This window comes from Camelina sativa, chromosome 12 (assembly GCF_000633955.1).
Source record: "Camelina sativa cultivar DH55 chromosome 12, Cs, whole genome shotgun sequence".
NCBI classification, from domain to species: Eukaryota; Viridiplantae; Streptophyta; class Magnoliopsida; order Brassicales; family Brassicaceae; genus Camelina; species Camelina sativa.
The window spans coordinates 17,627,856-17,652,230 of NC_025696.1; the positions used below are offsets into that span (position 1 = coordinate 17,627,856).

Sequence of the window (24,375 nt, forward strand, 5' to 3'; positions counted from 1 at the left end):
ACACTGAAACCTCTGATAGAAGGAACCAAGCACCAGCAGGAGCGGTCCATTTATTTATTGGCATTGAACGGCTCAACCACAGTGATTCAGATTCCTTTATGATACTCTGGAGCGCAAAGGCAACTCTTGGTTTTAGTCGCTTCTTCTTTCCCAAACTTCCACATATTTTCGTAACCCAAGGAGAAACCTCGCTGTTGCAAAGCTCCCTTAAGAGAACCAGGACTCCTTCTGGAAACAAGGCTTCAATGTCTCCGTCTAGATTTTTTGAAGTAGTGTTCCCGTTGTTAGGGAGAGAAGCACTGTCTGGAGAAAGCACATTTCCAGCTCGTAATATTCTTTCCAGAACTAGTTCATGAAAGACATTCTCGCATTCTTCTTGGATGCTAGTTTCATTATCCATGATCATTCGAGGAACTGAATGTAACCATTCAGTGGTCACAATTTCATCTGTACAAATTCTGAAGGCCTACAGTGAACAGAAGAATATAATCAATTTCCATCACCGAAAAAGAAAAAGAAGCGGAAGAAATATGATAACAAGTCATTAGTCTAACCTATATTTAGGGAGAAGTTAAGTATAAACATCATCGGATTTTAGTACAAAAACAAAACCGACGGAAACAGTTACTACGTAGTCTCATTCATTCATCTTAAAACATTGTTGGCTTGCAAATTTAGTCTCCTTAACTTTGAGCTAATAAAGGACAAAACAGACCCATATATAATTCCATTAACTTTAGGGGTAAATGCGAAAGAAGACACTGAGTTACAGATAACATACCTCAGAAAGAGCTGAAATTGCAGCCTTTCTAATACTTATGAGCGGATCAGAACAAGAAGTACCCATTGTCTTTAGGATACTACCATCAAAGCAACCACCCATAAGGGAAGTCAATTTTGTCACAAGAAGAAGAGCTGCTCTCCTTACAGCCGCTTTCTCATCCACACATCTTTTCTTCAAAAGATCAGTTACTACACCTTTCCCCTCTGAAGTCTCGCCGTTAAACCCAAGGGCATGTTTCAGGATCGACCTGCTCCTCGCATCACCAGACAAGAACCCCACGACTTGCGCCAAGTTGGACAAAGCTCGAGCTCTAATTAAAGCATTCGTGTCTGAACACCGCTTAAGTAACGCATCAAGACAACTTAATCCCCAAGAATCTTTCGACCCATCCTCTGAACCAATAACTCCTAAGGGATTTGCTAATGAGCTTATCAACAGAGGTATAAGATCAACAGCTAATATTCTATAATTAGACTTCCCTTGACACATCTTCATTAAAAAATCAACAAAGTCTGATTGGTCCTCAACCTCCATTGCCTTAACTATCTCCAATATCGCCTCTACTGCGAATCCACGCGGCTCAGCCTTCTCAGGTGACTTATGAACAAAAAACTTGGGCAAATTAGAAACAACTTTTTTCAATTCAGAGTTATCTTTAGCCAAACCCATCAATTTCCTTGACACAAAACCTAACGCAAAGCTTCTCGCTTGATGTTTACCCATAAGAAGCAACGGTGTCAAAGACTTAGAAATCTCAGCCGCCGTGATTGCCATATCTCCATGATCAGAACTCAACACACCACCCAGAATCTTCCCACACATATCCATCAACCGATCATAATTCAAAAACCCAGAGTGTTCTAACGCCGATAGAGGAATCTCACTCACAGTCTGCACCAAAGATTTCAAACTATCTGGAAATCTATCTAAATGAACAAAACTAAGAACCGAGCCTAATCGATCGAGGACTCTAAACAGCAATTTCGCATCGAATCCACCTTCTTCAGTCTCACCCCCATCATCTTCATACCCTAGGTTTCTCTTACCGCGACCTCTCTTCTTCTTATTCCCTTTCTCCCGCTGCGAATTACTCCCCTGAGCAGCCGAATCGTCACGGTTACGGCGTTTGAGGTAGCGGCGAATTGAGCCCAGAAGAGAGAGAAACGCAATCGGAGAGAAGAAAGTGAAAACGGGGCAATTCGTTGAAAGAAGGAGACTGAGATACGCGTCGGAGGCTAAAATAGCGAGACGGCCTGATTCAACCGGCGAATCCATGGCGGCGGAGACGCAGCGGAGAAACGAAGAAGCCACCGAAGAGAGGCTGCCGTAGAATCGATTGAGAATTTCATCGTCGTCTGTATCAAGTAGGGATTTGAGATCCGTGACGAGGTCGTGGTAGTGAGATTCATCGTCTTCTCCTCCTCCTTCGATTCCTGTGATGATTCTAGTAAGCAAAAGCTCCTCATCCATGGCGACACTCTCTCTACTACTGAAAGAGAATTTGGATTTCACAGAATTTTTAGGTAAAATTGGTTTCAAAAGTTTTTGGATTTCCCGCGATCTGTGTTCGTTCTTTATCAAAATTCAAAATGGGACTAAGGAAAACGTTTGGGGCAAATTTTAACATTTCGAGAAAAAGTAGAGCCCTTTTTTAGAAACATTTTTGTTTTCTGTGTTCTTGTCAACATTTGTAGTGTTCAGTGTCTTCTACCTACAACATAACCCTTTTGACAATGAAATGTGAATTGAAGTTCTCTTCATAGTTACAGTCATGTTGGAAAACTCTAATTTAAAGCAGCTGTCTGTTGTATGTAACAGATGTATTTGTGTATATATGTTTATTATTATACTATTATTGGGGAAAACTGTGCAGCTCATTTTCATAGTTCATGGAATTGGCAATGATACTTGATATAGTTAAGATCAACTCTTAACGAGACCGTAGAGAACTAAAAAATGGAGCAGTTCCGTACCTTAAGGTTTCCAACTATTCATATATTCAGTTAGACTACTCAAAACATAAAATAAACACTAGAGAGCCGAACGCTTCCATCTACAGTTTCAAACAAACAAAAAATATATCATACAGAAGAAGCAAAGAGCTTTGGCCTAGCTCAGTGTTTACCTCTGCTTTTGAAGCTGCGTAATTCACTGCCTAATAGGAGTGGAATTTAAAGTTTGAACAAATCAACAATGGCAAGCAAAAATAGCATTCCTAAAAGCTGAAAATACATTAGCCCAAGCAACTTCAGTCAGCTCGCAGTCTCAGAATCTCTTTAGCCGTTCTTAGTCGGAAGTATGGCATGTGTTCCTGCACCAATGTAATACAAATGTTTTTATATCAATTCCTAGAACATGCTAAGGACATAAACTGCTTGCGCGATAAACTAATCCCACACTGATTCAAGACTCCAGTTAACAACACTCAAACAACAGTTTCTTGAGGCATTTACGGGTTTGGATTCTAATAGCTTACCTGGCTGAAACATAGCCCCAGGCCTCTACTGAAAAAGTCGATGTATTTAAGCATAAACATTCCACAGTCATACCTGAGAACATAAAAATTGCAACAAAGAAAAAAGATAATAGTTAGCAGAGAGCTAAAGAGCATAAGCACATAGGAATTCAAATCATTCTGCCATCTTGATTTCGCTGCAAGTTTCACTTTTCGAGATTAAATTTACAGAAGAAACTTGAATAACAAATATGCTTAATACTTACCCATTCTTTTGTTGGGGAAGGTCTTCAACAAATTCCATGTCCCACGAATTAACATCAATGTTTTTTCCACTCTTTTCCTTCGCTTCGTCGTCCATGTATTTTGCCTGAAAACACAAAAGCAGACCTGGCATCAGCTACCACGAACTAGTATGTATGGTTAAAACAATTTCACAGTAGTTTCCTACTTAGAAAAAGCAATAATAGCGTCTAGAATATCCAAAATGTCTATATACAGATTTTAAAATCAAAAACTGATGATGGAGATATCTTTTAACGCCTCTATTATGTCAGTCATTAATAGACAATATAATCAATAGAATAAGAGTTGGATTTGAAATATACCAGAGCATTCAAAATCATAGGATCAACTCCATTTAGTGAATCAAGATACAAGAGCTTGCTATCTCTGTTGTTAATTACTGCCAAGGTCCAATGTACACCCCTGTGGACGGGAACAAATATCTGCAGAGGGCAAAGACTAATTTAAACACAAATTATCAAACGAAACTTTTAACATATAAGTTCTTCGAAAAGTACCATGTCACAGTCAATAAGAGCATATCCCAACTTTCTCTGCGTAGTCCATCTCCTGACAGCTTTAAAATTATAACCAGAATCGCTTACCAGCTGAAAAAGAAAGCATTTAGAGAAAGACAAACATAAGTCCCAGGAAATTCATGGGATACAGAAGCCAGAGACAACTGAGTACCATGCGGGAGAAACGAGCCAAAATCTAATGATGATCTTATATAGAAGATCTCCTAAACATAGTGCTTACTAATTTTTATGAAAGCAAAAACAGCTTACACAAACGAAATGACATGAGGCAAAAAAGATCAATATTTTTCTAACAAATCATCTGAGCACAGAAAAGAAAACAAACCTTTTTGTAGAAAAAGGTGTTGAAGAAATGACATTTTAAATACTTTTTGGGCTCTCTGGTTTCTCTTTCTTTGAGTAGTTCAAGGTAGACATTGATAACCTGCAAAACAGAACAGGAACACAGCATAAGAAAATATGTAATATTAAGAGCTCATAACTGTGCACAACATTATGACGAACAAATAGTACCTCATCGTTTAGCCATGACGAAGGTGTAAGGCATTGTAGAGTTTCTCCACTGATATCAATGTTTGAGTTCTCGTGAGTAGCCAAGACCTTCCTTCTGAAAAAGGTACACATTTGATATTGGTTACACACAAAAAAAAAAAATCACTTAACATGCTATTTATGCCTCTTAAGAAACCATACCTATTTCTACCAGAAAAGGCACGGTAGACTTCAGCCTCTTCCTCCTCTGTGAGAGGTATAAAAGGTTCACGAGGCACCTTCATTAAACCAATCACACAACAAACAAACAACAGCAATGTTAACAACAGCAAAAACATGAGTAATCTTTCTTAATAAGGTGTTCCAACGACATATACACACTAAGGATCTCAAAGCAAAGATTGCAATCTACTCTCATAAGTAAAAGAACTTTGACTGTGTGGGCAATAGCAATAATTAACCAAGCATTGTACTTTTTTCAGTCTATGCTACATTTTAGAGAACCAGTCCAAATAAAGTAGTGGCATTGATTATATCCAATTCGAGAAAGATTAGTAAAAATCGTATCACCTCAACAGGTTTTTCCACAGGCTTAGGGCGAGACTGACGCAGCTGTGACAACTTCTTCTCATTCAACAAAATCTCAAAACCCAAAGCTTCCAACTTTGAATTCCTCCTCTCAGCACTTTGCATAAGCTTTTTATAAGCTTCAAGACTCGAAGCATCATTCGCATCTCTATCTAACGACAACGAATCCAGCATGGAACTAGTATCATCAACTCTCAAGTTGTTCCCTTTCTTAACATCCGTAGTAACACCACCATGAGAAGAAGAAGAATCTTTCTCCTTCTTCTTCTTCTTCTTCTTCTTCTTCACCTCTACAAACTTCTCCTCATCCTCATCATCATCATCACAATCAACAACTTCAATTTCTTCAACACTGGAATCTTCAGAAACAGCTTCCTTCTCACCATCATCACTCAACAAATCAACAAACTCTTTATCTCTCTTAACAAATCTCAAAGCCTCCAAAGCTGTCCTCTTTGCATCATCATACTTACGAAGAAAGAAATTACCATCCTTTTCGCAATAACCATTAGATTTAGCTTTCCCGTATCTAAGAACACCTCTGCTGGGAGCATGAATCTCTCGTCTAAGAGGAGCTTTAGCATCAGGGTACCTTGAAATCCTCGAAACTGTTGGGTTTTTTGAAGAAGACGAAGAAGCTGTTTGGGTCTTACCTGAATCTTCATCAGACATACCGAATGAGAATCTTCGTTTCTTGGAAGCTTGGAAATACGGAGAATTTCGTAAAGGGTTGGTTGATGGTGGACTGAAATTGAAATTGAAGGATTCTTCGCTTCGCTTACCATTGATCGCTACGGCACCCATTAGTGGAAGAGTTTGGGTGAATCACTAAACCCTGGAGATTGGGAGATCAATGAAATGAGAACCATAAGAGAAAAAGAGAGAGAGAGATATCGAAACCTAAAACATGAAATTAGGGTTCTGTTCTGTAGACGAAGAAAAACAAAAAAAAGCTCAGAGATGAATGAATGATTTGATTTTTTTCTTTACTATTAAATTTAGGTTTCTCCAAAAAAAAAAAATGTAAAAACATTATTTTTAACGATTCTTAAATGTAAAACTGCCGTTAATAAATAAATAAAATATATGTTACTACTATCACTATTAGACTATTAGTGGTATACACTATACACAACTAAATTTAAAAAGTTTGAATTTCAAATCAAAACAATTCTACAAAATGGTTGTCATATATATTTATCATTTGTCTTAAACTGAAGTGATATCATATAATATTTTTTAAAATTGATTTTATCTTTATATACTTATTTAAACAATGTTGTTAAAATTTAACCCTACTATGTGGCATATTACAAAAAAAATGCCATTACATTTTATTTAATTTAATAACTAACAAAAGAAAAAATAATATTGGTTATAAATAATTAAATAAATATTTTGAAATTATTTAATAAAATTATTTAACATATTCTAATTATTGTTTCAAAAATCATAGGAAACAATAACAAGCTATTTTATACAATTATTAAACTTAATTATATTTATAAAACTAAGATTAAATATTTGCATATCTAAATCGTATAATAATGACAGATATATTTTAAAACTAAGATACAACATTGCTTATATTTTAAAAATATCTCTATATACTTATTTAAGCAATGTTGTTAGAATTTCAACCAGCTTTAGTGTGGTATATTACGAAAAATGCTATTGCATTTTAATTAATCAAAATTATTTAATGAAATTATTTAACAGATTCTATTTATTGTTCACAGAAATCATAGGGAACAATAACAAACTATTTAATTGGCTAAAACTTATTTTTTATACACAATATTCACTATATAAACAATATTAAATGTGTCGAATCGTTTTCGTCCTCACGAGAAAGAAAAAACAATATTAAATGTATAATGTTGACAATATACATATACATAATTTAACTGTAATTTTTACATATAAAGTTAATATATACTTACATTTTATACCAATAACTGCAATGGTGTTAATATTAAGGCTCTGATTGGTAACGACTGTTATTTGTGGCTGTAGAAACTTTGACTGTAAAAATTGGCTGTATAAAATTTGGTTGTAGAGACTTTGGATGTAGATACTTTAATTGTAAAAATCTGATTGTTAAAAGACAAACTTTTAAAACTGTGACCGTAATTTTATTAAAAACAAAATTATAAGAAAATACAAAGGTGATGATAAAAATAATAAATTTGTGAAGAGAAGTGGATGTCAAAAGAAAGAGAAAAAATACTGATAATTAATCTATAAAAAAGGTTTGTATAAAAATATATATAAAATTATATAGAGTTTTTAATCATGATGGAGAAAGAAAAAAAAAGTTTTTTAAACTTGTTGATTTTACAGCGTCATTTTGAAGCTTTTAAAAAAAAAGAAAATAAAGAAAGAAAAAATTAAAGTGGCTGTTGAAACTTTAAAAAATAAAAAAAATCATTAAAGCTTGATTGGCAAATAAAATGCTTTTAAGACTTTTAAATGATTTTAAAGTCTTAAAAGTCTTAAAATCTCTAAACACGATCACATTAATTTGTAATACCATATCACGGGTTAATATATGTTTTGTTGGGTTTGTTTTTAGACTTTCCCAAAATTATAATTAACGAATTTAGTATTGCACCCAAACCAAAATAGTAGTACCGACTACGGATCAAAATCTGAATATGAAATTAGTATAATTTTATAAAATATATAGAATCAATAAAAAGATTTATACTATTATTTTGTAACAAACAAATCCAAATTTACGTAAATATTTCCCTACGCTGTACAGAGCACAGATCATTATATAGTAGTATGTTAAAATACTTTTAGTGTAAAATTTATTTAATTAACAAAAAATTCCGCCAATTTTTTAGGTTTTATATTATATTTGCGGTTTGGAGGTTTATCATAACGAATCAATCATTTAGCATATTTAGAATTAAATTGATAAATGATGATGCCGTATCTTAAAAAATTATATTATATTTTGCAATTTGGAAGTTTTATTGTGTTTAATCAACCTGCGCAAAACGGATACATCTTTGAAAAAAGCAAAATTGGTATTAGGTTAAGAGGTTTATTATACTTTTGTCATTAAATTAGTGTATCTCGAACTAATTGAATTGATAAAATGGCTGTTGTTTCTTGCTTTTTAGTTGGTATATATTATATTTGCGATTTACATACTTATTATGCTTCAAGCCTTCAATTATCTTAGTGGTGTATTTTAAGTTAAATTCACAATCCTACTATATTAATTGAGAAGTACACATATGAAACTAACCGTAAAATGTGTAAAACATTACATTCAATTACCATTAGAAAATTTTAATTAAGCTTAATTAATTAATTTAAATAAATAAAATTAACTAAAAAAAACTCTCACAGATCAAATCTAAAAAAATCCAAAAAAATAATTAAAAAATATATATTTTCTCTCTCTAATAAATTATAGACAAAATTAGTAAATATATATTTTTTAAAAAAATATAAACCAATCAGAATTTTAAAAATTAAGATTTATATTCAAGTATACAATATAATTATTTTTAATAACTAAATTCAAAGATTTTGTTAAGATTTCAAATTATGATTCTCCTATCATCCTTATTTTATTTTATTTACAAATTGTTTGGTATTCTCATATAATACTTATCATTAATAAAATGCTGGATTTTTTCTACATATGTTATGATTTGAATTTTTAAAAACGAAGATATATTACTCAATCTATGAAAAATGTGTGTTTTAATTTCCACATTGGCGGCTTTGTAAAACTAAATTTATATAGATTATAAATTATAATTTTTATTTGCTCACAATTATAATATTAAAATTATTATTTTATATGTCACAAAATAATGATACAAATACAACAAACAAACAATATAAAACTGTAATAATACGTCAAAAATAAAATACTATAATATTCTAAAATAATTAGTATTCAAATAGACTAAGAGATATACAGAACAATTAAAAATAAATATTATCTCAAATAAAATTATATTTTTAAAAAATATAACAATAACTTTTATTATTGTATTATAAATTTTTTTTTAAAATGTTGACCCGTGTTTTAAGCACGGAATATCTCCTAGTTTTATATTATTTTTGCAGTCTATACTTTTTTTGAAATTATGTTTGTTGTCTACACTCTGGAAAATTACTACGTTTTATCTTAATTAATAATTATCTATATTGAGCTAGTTTATGTAAAAAGAGTTTGTAAATTTTAGCGAAGGTTGTGTAGACCCTCAAATCTTAAAAGAAAATAATTTACACCTTAAAAAAAACTAAAACTAAAATCTACTTTAAAAACTTTCCCTCTTTTCTATTATATAAATTTTTTTAGCTAAAAACACAAAAATTAAAAAATAACAAATATTTAATTATTTAAATAATTCAACCAATAGAAAAAGATACTCCATGCCGGCCGAAAAGTTATAGGATGGGCTGTTTCTTTTCGATAACATGATTGCTAACGAAGTTGTATCGAAAATTTTTTACATTATTAGGTTTTGAACTCACGCTACGCGTTGGTTTATTTGATATATTTTGATGAACTTTATATACGATTGATAACGGTAGTAAAATATTATCTTATAAAAAAAAAATTAGTATTAAAGAAAAAATTAAATTTCAGATATACAATTTTTTAAAATATAAAAATCAGTTGTGTTATAAAATCAAATCTGATAAAAAAATCATGAATTTAACTCGACGTCCAGGCGAGGTAAATCAAAATGATAACCTCACATATCCTAAACCATTTTTTTGACCACCAGAAAAACGAAACAATTTTAAAATCATGAATTTAACTCGTTTTCATATTTAATTGATCGCTACCACCTATGTTTTCATATTTTTTATTCAATGTTTTATTATTCTTCATACTCTTTCTTGTCATTTTCATTGTCAAATTTTGTGGTAATTGTCATCGTTACTTTTACCTTATGGTTCTTCGTTATACTCTTTTTCTTCTTCTTCCTCGTCAATTTCTTCACATTCTTCCACTGAAAAACCTTTTTTTTAGACTATCACACAACTTGTTAAACAATCAAACTCTAAGAACAAAATCATTTCTTTTCTCATAAAATTTGTAAAATTCATGAAGACCAGCATAGTCAACAAATGCACCCAATTAGTGATAATTTCTTCCATATACTTATTTGGTTTTAGATCCACACATTTAGAAACTTCTCAAACCAAAATCCTTACTTGGTTTATAATATTTTTAAAACATAATAAAATATAATAATAATTATTTATTTAATATGAATCATATGATATATAGAAATATGAGTACACTATAAGAACATATTAATTATAAATAAATAAGATCAATTATATTACATCATCAAATAATATCAACCATATCATATTATCAAATAACCGTAACCATATATAACTGTAACCGCTTGAACCGGAACCGTATTTAAACATAACCGTTTAACCGTTTATTAAACGGTTATGGTTAAGGTTAAACAAAATTTCTAACCATAACTGATGGTTAATAAACCGTAACCATGACAACCGTAACCCTGGTCATGCCTATGTATAGCTAATAAAATATGTGTGTTTGTAACATCGGCGAACCGAATTCCCGGTTTAGGAGTGCATCGATCGATGCAATAGGTGCATCGGTCGATGCAGGTTCGGTTTTCTCGATCGAGTTTTAAGTTAAAAGCTGCATTTTGGGTTTAGGGAAAACCCTTAAACTCGAATTTTGTCTCTTTCGGCGAGTTTGGCCGTTTTTGAGAGGAAACAAAAGAGAGAAAAGGTTCTTGAGTGTTCTTGAGGGTTTTGGGTGATTTGAGGCTGTTCTTGTGGAGATCTGTAGCTGGGATCGTTGTAGGAGCTTCCTAGGAGCGTTGTTTTGCTTGTTTAAGGTTCAGAATCTTCTTGGCAAAGGTAAATGCATGACCATGGCTTATCTAAGCTAGAGATCTCTCTGATTTGCTTGTTATGTGTTGTTAGGCTTGTTAGATTGTTATTTGGGACATTAGAAAGCTTTCTTGTGGCTTGGGATCGAGTTTTGTGGTTGCAGGAACAAAGATCCGGAGAGAAGCTTCGGGGAAACACGATGCTCGGCATTGCATCGGTCGATGCACTTTGTGCGTCGGTCAATGCAAGTGCGAAGACGGTGCGTAAAATCTAGGATTTTCGTGTTATGTCGAGCATGCGTCGGTTGATGCAGTGCAAGTGTCGATCGATGCAAGTGCATCTAGCATTGGTCGATGCAACCTTGTGTTGGTCGATGCATCCCCATCTGGTGTCGGTCGATGTGTTACAATCCGTCCCGTGGACCCCACTAGCCCCCCGCTAGCTACCCCAACGGACCGTCTGTGGACCCTGCTAGCCCCCCGCTAGCTGTCCCAACGGACTCCAAGCTGGCCATGCAGGGCATCGATCCTGACCCATCACTGTGGACATCCAAATCCACCAGTAGGTTATTGGTGCGCCAGGTGTTCCTTGAACCCTGGTACCCACCCTTTAACAACCTTCCCACAGGACAAGCTGTCATCAATTGATCTGCAAAATAAAAGGACCGACCTTTTTTTTTTTAATAATAAATAATAAATGTATAAATAAACTACAACTAGTGGTCCCATATCCACTAGCCACCTAACCACAATCACAACCAACAGCGGAATAACAATACCAATAAAAATCCAATAATAACTAATATCATAACCAATAATTATAACATCAACAATATCCAATAATCAAATAACAGGAAACATAGAACCAACAACCTAGCAATGCCAGACAACATCAAACCGAGTCCCTAGAACATCCTCCTCTTCATTGCCTTGATTCCACGATCACACTTTGCCTTTACCTGCACCACAAAAACATATTGCGATGCATGAGTATTTTATAAACACTCAGTAAGACAATCCTCCCATCTAATGGGCTATACACACAAGCAATAGAGTCATCTCTAACCATCAACAACAATCAACAAACAACAATAAACAAACCAGGACTCTGCATTGACTGACACCAAATGGAGGTTACGTCGACCGACGCAAGATCTGCGTCGACCGATGCAAGGTTAACTTGCATCGACTGATGCTCCCAATGCATCGACCGATGCATGCTCGACATAACACGAAAACCCTAGAGTTTACGCGCCGTCCTCGCATCTGCATCGACCGACACACAAAGTGCATCGACCGATGCAATGCCGAGCATTGTTTTCCTCCGAAGCTTCTCGCTGGATCTTCGTTCCTACAACCACAAAACTCGATCCCAAGCCACAAGAAAGCTTCCTCACGTCCAGAACAATGATCTAACAAGTCTAACAATACACAACAAGCAAATTAGAAAGTTCTCTAGCTTAGATAAGCCATGGTCCTGCACTTACCTTTGCCAAGACGAATCTGATCCTCAAACAAACAAGAGAAACCTCCTAGCAAGCTCCTACAACGTTCTAAGCCTCATATCTCACCAGGAAACGCCACAAATCTCCCAAAATCTCCCAAAATCTCCAAGAACTCACAAAAACTTTTTCCTCTCTTCTGTTTCTCTCAAGAACGACCAAAAATCGGCTAATGAGACAAAAGAGTCGATTACATACGATTTAGGGGTTTCCTAGCCCCAAAACGCAGCGTTTAACTTAAGTCAATACGCAGAAACTTGAACCTGCATCGACCGATGCAACATCTGCATCGACCGATGCAATCCCCAAACCGGGATTTTGGTTCACGGATGTTACACGATGCATGTTGGTGTCGGTCGATGCAGAGTCCTTGTTTGTTATCGTTGATTGTTGATTATTGGTTGATGGTTAGAGATGTCTATATTGCTTGTGTGTATAGCCCAGTAGATGAGAGGAAATCCTTACTGAGTGTTTATAAAATACTCATGCATTGCAATTTGTGTTTGTGGTGCAGGTAAAGGCAAAGTGTGATCGTGGAATCAAGGCAATGAAGAGGAGGATGTTCTAGGGACTCGATTGGTTATTATCTGGCATTGCTAGGTTGCTAGAGTTGAGTCATTAGAAACATTGCTAGGTTGCTGGTTCTATGATTCCTGCTGTTTGGTATTTGGATATTGATTATGTTATAATATTGGTTATTATTGGATATTTATTGGTATTGGTTATTTCTGCTGTTGGTTGTGTTTGTGGTTAGGTGGCTAGTGGGTATGAGACCACTAGTTATAGTTTATTTATTTATTTATTATTATTATTTATTATTTAAAAAAAAACGGGTCGGGTCATTTCAGTTTGGTATCAGAGCTCTTACGGTTCTAGGTTTGGGTTCACTAGTCTTTGTGCTGTAGATGTTTGGGATTTGCATGCTTTGATTGATTATGTGAGTTAGTCAATTGTGTGTGGCATGGAGTCCTAGAACATCCTCTTCGAGCCTACAATGTGATTCCACGGTGAGTTTATGTTTTTTTGTTATGTTAAGATTGCTTGTTAGCCTCTGTTCTTGGAAGTGCAGTGGTTAAAGGTGTTTGGTGTAACAACCGGAAACCGAATTCCCGGTCTAGGGTGCATCGGTCGATGCAGGTTCGGTTTTCTCGGTCGAGTTTTAAGTTAAACGCTGCATTTTAGGTTAGGGAAAACCCTTAACTCGTGTTTTTGTATCATTCGACGAGATTGGCCGTTTTTTAAAAGAAAATAAAAGTTAGAAATGGTTCTTAAGAGTTCTTGAGCGTTTTGGGAGATTCTTGGAGGTTTGAGGCTGTTCCTGTAGAGATCTGTAGCTGAGATCGTTGTAGCAGCTTCCTAGGAGCGTTGTTTTGCTGGTTTAAGGTTCAGAATCTTCTTGGCAAAGGTAAGTGCATGACCATGGCTTATCTAAGCTAGAGATCTCTCTGATTTGCTTGCTATGTGTTGTTAGGCTTGTTAGATTGTTGTTTGGGACGTTAGGAAGCTTTCTTGTAGCTTGGGATCGATTTTTGTGGTTGTAGGAACAAAGATCTGGCGAGAAGCTTTGGGGAAAACACGATGCTCGGCATTGCATCGGTTGATGCACTTTGTGCGTCGGTCGATGCAAGTGAGAGGACGGCATGTAAAACCTAGGATTTTCGTGTTATGTCGAGCATGTGTCGGTCGATGCAGTTCGAGTGTCGATCGATGCAAGTGCATCTAGCATCGGTCGATGCAACCTTTTGTTGGTCGATGCATCCCCATCTGGTGTCGGTCGATGCATGTTGGTGTCGGTCGATGCAGAGTCCTGGTTTGTTATTGTTGATTGTTGATTGTTGGTTGATGGTTGGAGATGTCTCTATTGCTTGTGTGTATAGCCCAGTTGATGGGAGGATTGCCTTACTGAGTGTTTATAAAATACTCATGCATTGCAATATGTGTTTGTGGTGCAGGTAAAGGCAAAGTGTGATCGTGGAATCAATGCAATGAAAAGGAGGATGTTCTAGGGACTCGATTGGTTGTTGTCTGACATTGCTAGGTTGCTAGAGTTGAGTCGTTAGAAACATTGCTAGGTTGCTGGTTCTATGATTCCTGCTGTTTGGTATTTGGATATTGAATATGTTATAATATTGGTTATTATTGGATATTTATTGGATATTGGTATTGGTTATTTCTGCTGTTGGTTGTGTTTGTGGTTAGGTGGCTAGTGGGTATGGGACCACTAGTTGTAGTTTATTTATTATTATTATTATTATTATTTAGATATTTGTTATTTATTATTTTTTTTTAAAAAGATGGGTCGGGTCGTTTCAGTTTGGTATCAGAGCCCTTACGGTATTAGGTTTGGGTTCACTAGGCTTTGTGCTATAGATGATTGGGATTTGCATGCTTTGATTGATTATGTGAGTTAGTCAATTGTGTGTGGTATGGAGTCCTAAAACATCCTCTTCGAACCTACTTTGTGATTCCACGGTGAGTTTATGTTTCTATGTTATAATGGAAATTGTTTGCTTAGTCTTCTGTCCATGGTAGTGCAGATGGCTAGAGATGGTGCTGTTGCTGGTCGTGGACGCGGGCGTGGTCGTGGTAGGGGCAGAGGCCCAGCAGTGAGTGAGACTGTGGACCAGAGTGTGACAGCTGAGGGTGTTGGCGAGTCGTAGGGTGTCAAGGAGGATTCCATGAGTGTGGCCGGAGGGGGCGGTGTTGATGCTCCAATGGCCGGTGATGATAGGGTCCCGGGTGTGGGAGTCCCAGCGGGTGGAGTCCCTGGTGTTGACTTTGCGGCTATGCTAGCACAGTTGTTGGAGCAATTGCCACCAGTGGTACCGGCTCAGGCTCAGGTAGTGCCACCAGTGGTGGCGGAGGAGCGGCAGCCAGTGGCTGCGGATGCATGAGCACATGGATGTTATTTGTCCACGCTCAAGGAGATGAAGGGCATCGAGACTTCACGGTTTTCGGGTGGTACAGATCCTACTGCTGCAGATGCGTGGAAAACGAGTGTGGAACGTAACTTCCATACTTTGAGATATCCTGAGGAGTTTTGGGTGGACATAGGGGTCCATCATCTGGTTGGTGATGCTCAGGTGTGGTGGAGATCAGTGGCTGCTAGGAGAGTGCAGAGGGAGATGACTTAGGCTGACATCATTTTGGAGTTCAACCGAAGGAGAGTCGTGGCCAGCGGATTTGCTTATCATTCTAGTGGAATTATATGATGTTATTCTTGGGATGGATTGGTTGCATCGGCATATGGTGCATTTGGATTGCCATCGGGGTAGAGTGGAGTTTGAGCGTCCAGGAGGAAAGTTGGTGTTTCAGGGTATTAGACCGACTTCAGGGAGTCTCGTGATCTCGGCCATTTAGGCTGGGAAGATGATCGAGAAGGGCCGTGAGGGTTATTTGGTTACTATATCTATGCCAGAGTCAGTGGAGAAGTCTATGGTTAGCGGTATTCTGGTAGTGGAAGAGTTTGAGGATGTGTTTCAGTCATTGCAGGGATTACCACCATCTTGGTCGGATCCTTTTACTATTGAACTGGAACCGGGGACGACGATGTTATCCAAGGCTCCTTACAGAATGGCTTCAGCAGAGATGGCAGAGCTGAAGAAGAAGCTAGAGGATTTGTTTAGTAAAGTATTCATCCGTCCTAGTGTATCACTGTGGGGAGCGCCGGTGTTGTTTGTGAAGAAGAAGAAGAATGGGAGTTTTCGGTTATGTATTGACTATCGGGGTTTGAACCGTTATTGTGAAGAACAAGTACCCTCTTCCCATGATCGATGAGTTGTTGGATCAGTTGAAGGGTGCCACTTGGTTCTCTAAGGTAGATCTGGCGTGAGGTTATCATCAGATACCGATAGATGAGGCAGATGTGAGGAAGACGACTTTCAGGACGAGGTATGGGCATTATGAGTTTGTGGTGATGCCTTTCGGGTTGACTAACGCGCCAACAACGTTTATGAGATTGATGAACAGCGTGTTTCAGGAGTTTCTGGATGTGTCTGTTATCATTTTCATCGATGATATCCTGGTTTATTCTAAGATTCCTGAGGAGCATGCAGTGCATTTGAGGGCAGTTCTGGAGAAGCTGCGGGAGGAGAAGTTGTTTGCTAAGTTGAGCAAGTGCAGTTTTTGGCAGCGTGAGATGGGTTTTCTTGGTCATATTGTTTCTGCAGAGGGGGTTTCTGTAGATCCGAAGAAGATTCAGGCTATCAGGGATTGGCCTAGGCCGCATAATGCCACAAAGATCAGGAGTTTCCTTGGTTTGGCAGGTTACTACAGGAGGTTTGTACAGGGTTTTGCGAGTAGGACACGCCCTATGACTAAGTTGACAGGGAAGGATGTTCTTTTTGTTTGGTCACAAGAGTGTGAGGAGGGCTTTGAAAGCCTTAAGGAGATGTTGACTACTACGCTAGTGTTGGCTTTACATGAGCAGGGAGAACCCTATATGGTTTATACTGATGCATCTAGAGTTAGTTTGGGGTGTGTGTTGATGCAGCATAGGAAGGTGATTGCCTATGCTTCGCGACAGTTGCGGAAGCATGAGGGCAACTATCCTACTCATGATCTGGAGATGGCTATTGTAGTTTTTGCCCTGAAGATTTAGAGATCTTATCTTTATGGTGAAAAGGTACAGGTGTTTACAGATCATAATAGCCTGAAGTATATATTCACTCAGCCTGAGCTGAATTTGAGACAGAGGTGGTGGATGGAGCTTGTGGCAGATTTATAATTTGGAGATAGCTTATCACCCTGGTAAGGCTAACACGGTTGCAGATGCTCTAAGTCGGAAGAGGGTAGCTTCAGCTCAGGAGCAGGAGTTGGAGTCTCTAGTAGGAGAGATCAGTGCTTTGAGGTTGTGTGTTGTTTCACTNTGCTAAGTTGAGCAAGTGCAGTTTTTGGCAGCGTGAGATGGGTTTTCTTGGTCATATTGTTTCTGCAGAGGGGGTTTCTGTAGATCCGAAGAAGATTCAGGCTATCAGGGATTGGCCTAGGCCGCATAATGCCACAAAGATCAGGAGTTTCCTTGGTTTGGCAGGTTACTACAGGAGGTTTGTACAGGGTTTTGCGAGTAGGACACGCCCTATGACTAAGTTGACAGGGAAGGATGTTCTTTTTGTTTGGTCACAAGAGTGTGAGGAGGGCTTTGAAAGCCTTAAGGAGATGTTGACTACTACGCTAGTGTTGGCTTTACATGAGCAGGGAGAACCCTATATGGTTTATACTGATGCATCTAGAGTTAGTTTGGGGTGTGTGTTGATGCAGCATAGGAAGGTGATTGCCTATGCTTCGCGACAGTTGCGGAAGCATGAGGGCAACTATCCTACTCATGATCTGGAGATGGCTATTGTAGTTTTTGCCCTGAAGATTTAGAGATCTTATCTTTATGGTGAAAAGGTACAGGTGTTTACAGATCATAATAGCCTGAAGTATATATTCACTCAGCCTGAGCTGAATTTGAGACAGAGGTGGTGGATGGAGCTTGTGGCAGATTTATAATTTGGAGATAGCTTATCACCCTGGTAAGGCTAACACGGTTGCAGATGCTCTAAGTCGGAAGAGGGTAGCTTCAGCTCAGGAGCAGGAGTTGGAGTCTCTAGTAGGAGAGATCAGTGCTTTGAGGTTGTGTGTTGTTTCACTGGAACCGTTGGGTTTGGAAGCAGTGGATAGAGCAGATCTTCTGAGTAGGGTGCGGTTGGCTCAGGAGAAGGATTTCGGGCTGGTGAATGCCTCTAAGGATGTTGATTCAGAGTATCAGGTCTCAGATAATGATAATATCTTGGTGCACGGTCGGGTTTGTGTGCCCAAGGATGAGGAGTTGAGACAGGAGATCTTGAGAGAGGCTCATGAGAGCAAGTTTTCTATTCATCCAGGAGCGACTAAGATGTATCGTGATCTCAAGAGGTACTATCACTAGGTCGGGATGAAGAAGGATGTAGCTAGTTGGGTCGCGAGGTGCGATGTGTGTCAGCTAGTGAATGCTGAGCATCAGGTTCCTGACGGGTTATTGAAGAGTCTACCCATTCCTAGGGGGAAGTGGGATATGATCACGATGGATTTCNCCTGAGCTGAATTTGAGACAGAGGTGGTGGATGGAGCTTGTGGCAGATTTATAATTTGGAGATAGCTTATCACCCTGGTAAGGCTAACACGGTTGCAGATGCTCTAAGTCGGAAGAGGGTAGCTTCAGCTCAGGAGCAGGAGTTGGAGTCTCTAGTAGGAGAGATCAGTGCTTTGAGGTTGTGTGTTGTTTCACTGGAACCGTTGGGTTTGGAAGCAGTGGATAGAGCAGATCTTCTGAGTAGGGTGCGGTTGGCTCAGGAGAAGGATTTCGGGCTGGTGAATGCCTCTAAGGATGTTGATTCAGAGTATCAGGTCTCAGATAATGATAATATCTTGGTGCACGGTCGGGTTTGTGTGCCCAAGGATGAGGAGTTGAGACAGGAGATCTTGAGAGAGGCTCATGAGAGCAAGTTTTCTATTCATCCAGGAGCGACTAAGATGTATCGTGATCTCAAGAGGTACTATCACTAGGTCGGGATGAAGAAGGATGTAGCTAGTTGGGTCGCGAGGTGCGATGTGTGTCAGCTAGTGAATGCTGAGCATCAGGTTCCTGACGGGTTATTGAAGAGTCTACCCATTCCTAGGGGGAAGTGGGATATGATCACGATGGATTTCGTGGTAGGATTGTCAGTGTCTCGGACTTTTGATGCTATTTGGGTCATTGTGGACTGGTTGACTAAGTTAGCACATTTTCTGGCCATTAAGAAGACTGATGGAGCAGCGGTCTTGGCTAAGAAGTATGTGAGAGAGATAGTCAGATTTCATGGGGTACCAGCGAGTATCGTTTCTGATAGGGATTCTAAGTTCATTTCGGTGTTTTTGAAGGCATTTCAGGCAGAGATGGGCACTAAGGTGCATATGAGTACAACTTATCATCCCCAGACAGATGGGCAGTCAGAGAGGACGATCCAGACGCTGGAAGATTTGCTGAGGATGTGTGTGTTGGATTGGGGTGGCCATTAGGCAGATCACCTGAACCTGGTAGAGTTTGCTTACAACAGCTATCAGGCGAGTATTAAGATGGCTCCTTATGAGGCTTTGTATGGGAGGCCATGCCGTACACCGCTATGCTGGACTCAGGTGGGGGAGAGGAGCATGTTCAGGGCAGATTTTGTTCAGGAGACCTCATAGAAGATTCAGGTTCTCAAGCTGAACATGAAGGAGGCTCAGGATAGGCAGAGGAGATATGCTGATAGGAGGAGGAGAGATCTTGAGTTTCAGGTAGGAGACTGAGTGTACCTCAAGATGGCCATGTTGCGGGTCCAAAAAGGTCATTGACAGAGACTAAGTTGAGTCCGAGGTTTATGGGTCCATTTAGAGTGATTGAGCGGGTGGGACCGGTAGCATATAGGCTGGAGTTTCTTGAGGTTATGCGTGCGTTCCATAAGGTGTTTCATATTTCCATGTTGCGGAAGTGTCTCCATGAGGATGATCAGTTGTTGGCTAAGATTCCTGAAGATCTTCAGCTTAACATGACTTTGGAGGCGAGACCAGTGAGGGTTCTCGAGAGGACGATCAAGGAACTTCAGAAGAAGAAGGTTCCTTTGATGAGAGTCCTTTGGGACTGTGATAGTGTGGAGGAGCAGACTTGGGAGTCTGAGGCGAGGATGAAGGCAAGGTTTAAGAAGTGGTATGAGAAGCAAGCCGCGACTTGAGCTTGTCTAGCCTGGTCCCATTTGTAATCCGTGGCTGGAGTGGGAATGGAGTATTCCGCCCATCTCTCTTGTTTACTCGGTCGCTTGGGGTGGTTGGTTGTGCGACTCAGTAACAAGATGAGGTGGTACTCGGGGTACAAAGTTTCCGTGAAGCGGGGTTTTTGAGGAAAGTTTCCTGAAATAGAAGTTTCCAAGAGTGGGAAGTTTCCAAAAGTGAAAAGTGTTAAAAATGGAAAGTTTTATGGGAGTTAGAATTTGTCCATTTTAGTGGTAGAGAGCCTTGGAGGGGCTTGTGTGGCCTTAGTGGCGGACTTTTGAGTCATTGTGCCCGTGTGTGGCAGTCTTTTGAGACATTGTGTGGCCTTTGTGGCAAGCTGTTTAGCCAGTTGTGTGGCCTTTGTGACGGGCTGTTAGCCAGTTGTGTGGCCTTTGTGGTGGGCTGTTTAGCCAGATGTGTGGCCTTTGTGGCGGGCTGTTTAGCAAGATGTGTGGCCTTTGTGGTGGGCTGTTTAGCCAGATGTGGCCTTTGTGGCGGGCTGTTTAGCCAGAATGGCCTTAGTGGCGGTCCTTCAGGATGAGTGGTCTTGGTGGCGGTCCTTTTTAGGATATTTGTTTGGCGTTGGTGACGGTCCTGTTGAAAACATTTGTTTGGCCTTGGTGGCTGTCCTGTTTAAGACATTTGTTTGACCTTTGTGGCAGTTCTGTTTAGGACATTTGTTTGGCCCTTATAGCATGTATATGATCCTTGTAACGGAAATCACAAACTATATTTACAATGAATTTATAATTGACTAATTTGCGGTAATCCGCATTGGTACTTTGGAACACTACTATAAATCATTATGCAGACTAAAACAATTTTTATAAATTAAACGAAGAGTTGAAAGTGGAGACGATTACTTCAGGGCATATTGTCTTCACTAAAGAGAATCACTATATCCAACTTGGTTCTTCTATGTATGACTCTCCTCTACAAACACCTTTTAAAAATTTGGTTTTACACACTACTCACTAATTCCAACAGTATACGGACAAATCTGAATCATACTATTATGGAAAAAAATAAAGAGCACAAACATACATAATTATTTTTTGAATGAGACCACCTTCGAACTGATTAGTTAAAACCACCTGATTACTCCTTTGCTTATATTTTTGCGTCACCGAATCTTAGTAAAATCAGTATCCCATAAAAAATGAAATTAAATATATTATAATGTCTAGATCTAATTATAAATTTCTACACTAGTAATTAATATATATATATATATATATATATATATTATCTGTCTAGTTCTCTATCTTTTTTTGTGTAGAACATAAATACATTATAATGTCTATCTCTTAATCACATATAATCAGTATCTCCATGGAAAATAAAATTAAATATATTATAATGTCTAGATCTAATTATAATGGTTATGGTGGTGGTGATTGTGGATACGGAGATGACGGTAGTGTGAATCGTGGCATACAAAAGACATAACAAAAAAAAGGTTTTCAATTTTGGAGGTGGGGTCGTTGTGAAGGAGAGGAAGTCATCAATACTTCCGAGAGTTGAATGAGAGAGATACTGTTTCTGGATGAGAGAAAATTAAATGGTAAAAGAAAATAACATAAGGAATACTCTAGAAATATTCCTTTATCTTTCCGACAAGATACTGTTTTCCAATACTATTTACTTAATTATTTTTAATTTTTGGGCTATCTACTGCATATGCTCAACAAATAATCGACACTAAACCAATTAGCATATAATAATATTCTAGCCAGAACATCGGTCCCAACCGTATATAACAAAATATACAAATCAAACAATATGAGCACAATTTAATAAACGACAAGAGATCGAACACAAAGTGTTAGGAAAAAAACAAAGAGTTTATTATTTATAAAGCTGATAATAAAGCTTGGCAAAGATAATCAGAAATCGAAAAATAAATAATTGGATATATGAAGGTGAACTGGTCTCTTTTTTTATTTCTGATCAGCAGCTTTATATATTAGAAATATTTAGAAGGTGAATTGGCAAAGATAATTAGCTTTATTATTGAAAGATTAATTATTGCCAGTTATTGGCAAAGATTATTTGATAATCAGCTTTATTATTGGCAAAGATAATCAGCTTAACTGAAATATTATTTTGAAAAAAAACAAAAACAAAAGTAATCTCTAGCCGCTGCTGCTAACTTTTTTATATGCATCCTATTCATCATTTCCTCCTCTTGTTTGGTTCTTATCTCTTGCTCCCTTTTAATTAACTCCATAGCAGAGTCAAGGGATGTCTCTCCGGAAGTATGGTTACCGAAAGAGTATATTAATAGTGTATTGCTTTTAATTATATGTGATTAAGTATTTCATCCATTTGGTCTTGTTTTGTGTTAGTTTGCGAGATAAACTGATTTTGTAGAATAAATTATATGTTTCTAGTCGTTTTTAATTTTTTCTCAAATTAAATTTCGTTTATTAATGAGTTTTCCTAGATTTTTTGTCTTGAAGAAAAATCTATAGCATAAAACAAAAAGAAGTCTAGATATAATATAAATTTGAAGTGAATTATACTACAATTCTATTGATTTATCACAACTATTAAAAAAATGAAGGAAGAGAAATAAAATATGAGCCAAATATAAGCAAAACCTGAGAAGAAGATCACCATTCTTCCTTTCTAACTATAATGATAAGATCCAAAATTAAGTGAGAAGGAAAACAAATGTTGAGTGATATCTTAAATATTTTGTCAACTTATAGGTGACTTTTATACAATATTTAAAGATCATGGATGATATAAACAATGAGTTATTAAGTAAAACAACAATCAGTTTTCATTATTTCAATGCAGTTTTGCAAGGTTTAAGATGTTACAGATTCAATTGTTCAGTTGTACGATACTTCCTCCGATCCAAATTAGTTGTCTTTTAAGGTTTTTTCATACAAATTAAGAAGATAATTAAATTTTCTATTTTACCTTTTATTAATATATTTTCTAGTTTTTTGAATTGGTCAAGACATTAAAATAGTTAACAAAATTGAAATATCTATAAAACATCTACACTGAAAATTTAAAACGACAACTATTATAAAACAAAATCTTCACTCTAGAACGACAACTAAAACAAAACGGAAAGAGTATATTACTAATGAATTGCTTTTAGTTATATGTGATTAAGTATTTCACCCATTTGGCCTTGTTTTGTGTTAGTTTGCGAGATAAACTGATTTTGTAGAATAAATCATATGTCTTTAGTTGTTTTTAATTATTTTTCAAATTAATTTTTGTTTATTAATGAGTTTTCCTAGATTTTTTTCTTGAAGAAAAATCCATAGCATAAAAGAAAAAGAAGTCTAGATACAATATAAATTTGAAGTGAATTATACTACAATTCTATTGATTTATCACAACTATTAGAAAAATGAAGGAAGAGAAATAAAATATGAGCCAAATATAAGCAAAACCTAAGAAGAAGATCACCATTCTTCCTTTCTAACTATAATGATAAGATCCAAAATTAAGTGAGAAGGAAAACAAATGTTGAGTGATATCTTAAATATTTTGTCAACTTATAGGTGACTTTTATACAATATTTAAAGATCATGGATGATATAAACAATGAGTTATTAAGTAAAACAACAATCAATTTTCATTATTTCAATGCAGTTTTGCATGGTTTAAGATGTTACAAATTCAATTGTTCAGTTGTATGATTCTTCCTCCGATTCAAATTAGTTGTCTTTTAAGGTTTTTTCATACAAATTAAAAAATAATTAAATTTTCTATTTTACCTTTTATTAATATATTTTCTAAATTTTTTAATTGGTCAAGACATTAAAATAGTGGACAAAATATCTAGGGAACAAGGTTATGAATGGCTAAAATCAAGACCAAAATTCGTTGAGGCTCAGGCTAAAAAGGCTCGTATAATGAATGACATGGCCGGCTTTGATGTAACAAAAATTACATGATCTCTTGTTTGTGTAGTGATGAAGAGATAATTAGTAATGCTAATGCACATATGATACCTAACAGAGTGACATGAGCAGAGGGTATGATGTTAATGCCATCATGTACTATATGAAGCAACACAAAGTCACCGAGGAGGAAACATTCACAAAGCTTCAGAAAATGGTTAGGGACTTGGATAAAACAGTGAACG

General features: G+C 37.0%; 2 protein-coding genes across 2 annotated transcripts in view; both read right to left on the minus strand.

Moving 5' to 3' along the window:
• LOC104733610 (condensin-2 complex subunit D3-like) overlaps positions 1 to 2,401 on the minus strand; it is a 7,663-nt gene extending 5,262 nt beyond the window's left edge. The window contains exons 1-2 of the mRNA XM_010453178.2: positions 782 to 2,401; positions 11 to 466 (exon numbers count right to left, since the gene is read on the minus strand). Coding sequence (XP_010451480.1) covers positions 11 to 466; positions 782 to 2,254 — 1,929 coding nt within the window. The 5' untranslated portion in view covers positions 2,255 to 2,401. The remainder of the gene's footprint in view (positions 1 to 10; positions 467 to 781) is intronic.
• Positions 2,735 to 6,110, minus strand: LOC104732052 (ubiquitin-like-specific protease ESD4). Its single transcript, XM_010451579.1, has 9 exons — positions 5,126 to 6,110; positions 4,757 to 4,833; positions 4,577 to 4,670; positions 4,389 to 4,487; positions 4,043 to 4,132; positions 3,848 to 3,967; positions 3,506 to 3,609; positions 3,261 to 3,333; positions 2,735 to 3,095 (listed from the first exon to the last, which is right to left on the minus strand). Exons 1-9 carry the CDS (start codon positions 5,945 to 5,947, stop codon positions 3,033 to 3,035), a joined length of 1,542 nt encoding a protein of 513 aa, XP_010449881.1. The 5' UTR covers positions 5,948 to 6,110; the 3' UTR covers positions 2,735 to 3,032.

What these genes read in the sequence shown, in the direction of transcription:
- LOC104732052 (XM_010451579.1), bottom strand. Translation starts at nt 5,947, where the DNA reads ATGGGTGCCGTAGCGATCAATGGTAAGCGAAGCGAAGAATCCTTCAAT. An exon ending in CGTCATGGCTAAACGATGAG is followed by an intron (nt 4,488 to 4,576) that starts GTACTATTTGTT and finishes TCTGTTTTGCAG; the next exon opens with GTTATCAATGTCTACCTTGA. An exon ending in ACACCTTTTTCTACAAAAAG is followed by an intron (nt 4,133 to 4,388) that starts GTTTGTTTTCTT and finishes TTTCTTTTTCAG; the next exon opens with CTGGTAAGCGATTCTGGTTA.